At 30.4% G+C, this 5,574-nt stretch overlaps 1 protein-coding gene across 1 annotated transcript; it reads right to left on the bottom strand.

The window, feature by feature from the left end:
- Positions 1-406: 406 nt before the first annotated feature.
- LOC137819051 (putative expansin-B2) lies at positions 407-3,094 on the bottom strand. Its single transcript, XM_068622775.1, has 4 exons — positions 2,822-3,094; positions 1,681-1,793; positions 1,057-1,244; positions 407-937 (listed from the first exon to the last, which is right to left on the bottom strand). The coding sequence occupies exons 1-4, from the start codon at positions 2,964-2,966 to the stop codon at positions 610-612; spliced, it is 774 nt and encodes a 257-aa protein (XP_068478876.1). The 5' UTR covers positions 2,967-3,094; the 3' UTR covers positions 407-609.
- Positions 3,095-5,574: the final 2,480 nt, after the last annotated feature.

Raw genomic sequence — 5,574 nt, 5'->3', positions numbered from 1 at the left:
ATAGATGTTTCTAATATCGGGCGGCCATAGGTGTACATTCAACTCTTACATTTTAAACTTTAAGACATGTTACGAGTCTAAGCCGATATTTGGTGAGAACATTCCCTCTGAAATAGTTAATGCAGAAGATTTCACAAGCTCTTTGATATAGATAGATATGATATACTTACACAAAACGAAAGAACTCATTTACTGTTTATTGGCACAAAGTAATCAACCTCATCCTCCTCTTATACACACACACCCTCTTTCTTTTCCTCCCTGAGAACATATAGAGACTCTTACCACACACACATGATGAAACTTAGATAACGGATTCTTAAACAAAATTTGAATTTATATATTATGTATGAACAAAATGTGTATGAAAAAAGATATTCAACTAGACTGCTGTAGAAATTATTCATGACAAAAATTGTGAATACTTTATTGAAATAGTGTATATAAGATTATACAAAAACAATGACTATTACATATACTAGCAATGCTGCTGTACAACTTTGTATTATTCTATCTGTATATGAATTTCTTATATGAACACTAAATTTATTTATATATGGTGGCAGTTGTGGTTTGATTATTCATGTGAGATTCTGAAAGAGGTAGAGTTTAAAAGTTATTAACAGATCGATAAACATGACCAGGTTTCCACTGAATTGGAATTACATTATGAGCCACAATGCTTTTCTTTTTGATCTTGCCATCTTGAGTGAGCTTAAGGGAGAATGGTGGTTGCAACTTTGAACCTAAATCCAAAGCCCACTTTGCACCCCATGAATGTTTCATTGGAATCCATTTGTTAGTATTAGCTTGCTTCAGCTCAATCTGCACAAGGTTACCATCCGCATTATGATATTCTATTGCAGTTGCAAAATAGTATGGGTTGGATCCAGCGTCGACAGTAAAGTGAATAGATTTCCCAAAGGAGCATGCAACCCTACAAACCCAAAAGGGTATTTCAAATTAGTGTTACCAAAATACTCTCACAAAAATTACCAAGTTATTAAACTAGTAAGTTTATATATGATGGAACCAAATGTATAAAAAGAGTTACACCTTTTGTAGAGAATTTTAAGTTCTCCAGCATTACGAAGTTGTTGTGCTTTGCCTGGCTTTGCCAAGGCACCAAATGCAGTGCCACTCAGATCAAGATGGATTCCTCCTGCGAAACCGCCAGGGCATAAATCAGTGACCATCACTTTCACTACTTTTCCTGAACAATCTTTGTGTTCTGAGCATTTCACCTGAAAGTTGAAGTATATATATATGTTTGAATCACAGTTTTAAACTAGTAAAATAGAAAAGCACACAATCTAATAAACAAATATTGTATCTAAGAGAGTCTTTTTATATACCTTTAAACTTATAAACTACACAAGAAATTGAAAAAAAGTTTGAATATATTTTTAAAGGTGCATTGATGGATCATTCGGAGTTTGCTTTATTTATTCTGAGTGGAGCTTTGTTCATGTGGTTGGTATGTTTTCAATTAAGTGAGCTTTTGTAAGGTTTTTTCTTTTGATTAAATTGTTTGTTGTTTATAATTTTGAAAGGATTAGATTATTTGGAAGGAGTTCCCTAAATATTGTTGTGTTATATTCACGTATAAGGGTTATGGGAGTGATTCATATCTATTATTTTTCACTTGCTGATTAAAAAAAACCAACAAGTTGCATGTACCTCAAAACAAGCTCCACATCCTATTCCATTTTTAAAATGAGTAGAACCTCCAGCAACGATCATTTTAGAGAGTGGAGGTTTGCTCACAGTGTCAGTAAATCCACAAGCACCCCCTGCACAAAATCAGAAGAAAAGACAAGAATGTTTGAACTCATGATTTTATTTTTATCAATAATAAATAATAAATTAAATGGATCACTTGTGGATGATAAACCCATATACAAATCTTAACCTATTTATATTAAGGGTGGTGATGATCCAAATCCAAACTAAATTTATTTGGATCACATATCCATATTTTTATAAAATAATTTGGATTTTTTTATAAATTTTTTTTAGACTCGATTGAATTTTAATTTTAAATTTATATTTTTATAGATTTTTTTATACATCTACAAAATATTTAAAAAAATATTAGTATACTGTAATTTAAAATTTATATTTTTTTATAAAGATTAATTATTAATTTTTTAATGTTAAACTTATGTTTTTAATTATACATTAATTTAATATTTTATTTTAGTTTAACATTTTTAAGATTATGCATTCATTATTTATTTAATATCTATTTAAATAAGTAAGTTTGATTTTAGGAGAATTTTTTTATCCTAATTTCACTTTCTTGTATATCTATTCAGATTAAATATAAATAATTTTAATACGTTTAATTTTAAAAAATTCGTATTACGCACATCTTAATATTAATTGAAAATATGTTTAATAAAAATTACTCCACTATTTTTATTAAGATAAAACATTCTCTCATTTTCTATTTTTTTATATGCACATCAATCAATCATGCATATGGAGCCAATATGAACCATAAATATGAAAGATTTCAAGTATATTTTAATATTATACGGAAAAAAAATTATAATTCCTGTATAATCTTAAAAAAACAGATTTAAAATCATACATCCACTCAAATCAGCACCTAACAATGAAATAAAATGCAGATTTTTCAACTCATGATGGTTAAAAACTTAAACTCCATAAAGGTGTGATATTGTAACATTGGAAAATAATGTTTTACAAAGATTATCTATTCTTGCATGACATTTAAATACGTTCAATACGTAAAAAATGTTGAATATTAACACTTTTGAGTTAATTTAATATGAACATGCTCATTAATACTCACCATCAGATCCAGCACCCTCTGGGTCTCCGTACCATGTAGCTCCTCCTTTTTGCCATGCAGCATTATTAGTTTTGTTACCATGGCTAGGGATTAGGAACAGGGAACAAAGTATTGCAACAAACGAGATGTAACTAAGACCTTGCATGATGCGATTTCTAAATAACAGATATTGGGATTAATCACACGCTACTCGTATTTATACACCAATGTAGTTCCATATTTGTCATTGATAATTTTCCTAATAAAATCATTGCTATAGAAGTATCCATGAAGAGAAGAGAGAGATCATCCATCCATTGTTTCCCTAATTGCAATTGTTTTTTTAAAAAATAATACCAATAAGAGAGAGATCCATGTGCATGTGATTCAATGCATGCCAAATTTAAACAGACTGAAACCATAATCTGTGTTACGTTTCCTCCTTAAATAACAAAGTTTGTGTCATTTCAATTTTTTTCTTTTGTTACCAATACAATACAATGTTAATTTATTGATAAATACAAACACTCATCATTTTTAAACTTTTTAGCTTCAGAAGTCTAATTAACTGAAAAATAAATGTTTTTTGGGAATTACAAAATAATTGAATTTAAAATAAAAATAATAATAAGACAAAGTGTTATGTGCCTCATTTGTTCACAAGTACCGGAATGTGTAAATCATTTATTTTTGGATTGTAGCATAGCTATGAAGGTTTGGAATTCTTGTCTTAGGTGGGTGAGTATTTGGGAGAGTGTAACACAATAATGGACTTTAAACAGTTTTCTTAAGTTTTGTTGAGTAAAAAACATAATTAATATTTGCAGAGGTTGTGTGATTTGAATAGTTTGACAAATATGGGAACATAAAAATTGTGTCGTGTTCAAATAAGGGATTATTGATCCTGATAAAATTTTGAAAATGGTCCAACTCAAATCTTGACACCGGTTGAAATGCAAATTAACCGCTTTCTTTTATTGGTCTATGTACTCAATTTTATGCTTAAAACCTCTTAATGAATTATTGCTTTTTAGATGTATGACTTGTTGAAAAATTTATTCCTTTAAAATATAGATCTTTTAGCTAGAATTTTTTTTTTAGTAACGCAAGGTACACTATATGGTTTGAAAGACATGATCTAGTGGTTCAGACTGTAATGCATGATGTTAGTGTTGCATTCATCTTTACAATATTGTGCAATTCAATCTCATGCAAAATTGGGTTTTGACATTATTCTTTTGGGTGGAATAAGTGGAATTTGTGCCTCTTGAAGAGGTTTTTTAAAGAGTTTAAACATATTTATGGTCTAAATATGATTGTATTTTGTATATATATTTTTTATAGTTGGTGGTCTAACTTCTAGGAATGGCTGATGAGTTGTTTTTTTTTTCACAAATTTTCCTATTGAGTTTAAGGAAAAGGATTTGTGGAGAGTGTTTCAAAGATGGGGAAGGGTCTTAGATTTCCTTATCTCAAGAAAGCTAAATTCTAAGAAACAATGTTTTGGGTTTGTTAGGTTTTAAGGGATAGTGTACACGAACGTTTTGGAAAGAAGTTTGGATTCAATTTGGATTAGTACTTAGAAATTGAGGGTTAACAAACCGTAGGGATGCAGTCTCTTGGAACGCTAGGATCTTTAGACAGAAGCCGGTTTGAACCAGAAAGGCATGGAGTCTCAAGGCTCAACAATGTTTTTCTTTTAATCAGCAATAAAGATTTAATAAATAGAAGTACTAGGGGTACTCCAACCCATTTACCCAATTCCTTATACTAAAGAAATGAGGTTTCCAGATAACATGCCTAAACATAGACATATTCTACACATATATATGTTAATCTTAACCTCTTTAAAAACAACAAGATGTCAATACATAAACCAAATTAGCTATCAAGGAATCTTGCAACTTAGTCCAATTCCAGACTATAAGCGTATCAGCTCAAAAGAAAGACTTTGTCTCCTTGCTGTCTACTGCATTTTCCAAGCATCCATTATGATTATAGTTGTACCCCAAGGGCATTCCTCTCATGCAAACCAAGAATCCAACCAAAAGCAAAGAAAGGGCGTTAATCATCAATGTATTGATTTTAAACATTCATATACATTAATACACCAATCAAAATAAGAGAAATTTGACTTTGGAAATTTATAACTTACCTATGCCCACGCCTTTACTTGGGCCAAAGCAAAAATTTCAACAGGATCCACCACTGCATTATTGAAAATTATCATATTCCTATTATTCCAAATTCCCCAAATAATAGAAATCCACTTACATTTCCAAACACAATTTCCCAAGTAGTTTAGACCCGTAAAACCTATTTGTTCGAAATGTTGAATAGCATTATCACAATGTACAAAAGCTCTACCAGCCCAAGCATCAGACATACACCATACTTTAGAAGTCACTTTACATGTGAAGAAAAGATTATTTATTGTTTCAAGCTCAGACCCACACATGACACACATTTCCCTTCCAACCTGAATTCCTCTATGTACTAAATTATCGTATGTTGCAATTTTACCAAATAAAACACGCCAGGCAAAGTAATGTGCTGATGGTAGAGCTTTTAGGCTCCAAAAAGAATCAAAATTGAAAGCAGAGCATGAATGTGACTGCAAATTATTTTGTTGGCAAAGGATTTTATAAGCAGAATTAACATTAAAACAATTTGAGATATCACCTACCCACATCCACTCATCATTTCTACAAGCATCTATTTTAATAGTCTTCAATTCATCCATACATTCATTTATAATTTCATTTTCCCATAAA

Source organism: Phaseolus vulgaris, chromosome 10 (assembly GCF_000499845.2).
Source record: "Phaseolus vulgaris cultivar G19833 chromosome 10, P. vulgaris v2.0, whole genome shotgun sequence".
Taxonomy (NCBI): Eukaryota; Viridiplantae; Streptophyta; class Magnoliopsida; order Fabales; family Fabaceae; genus Phaseolus; species Phaseolus vulgaris.
The sequence above is the reverse complement of the archived record's forward strand: the minus strand, read 5'-3'. Positions and strand labels throughout refer to the sequence as shown.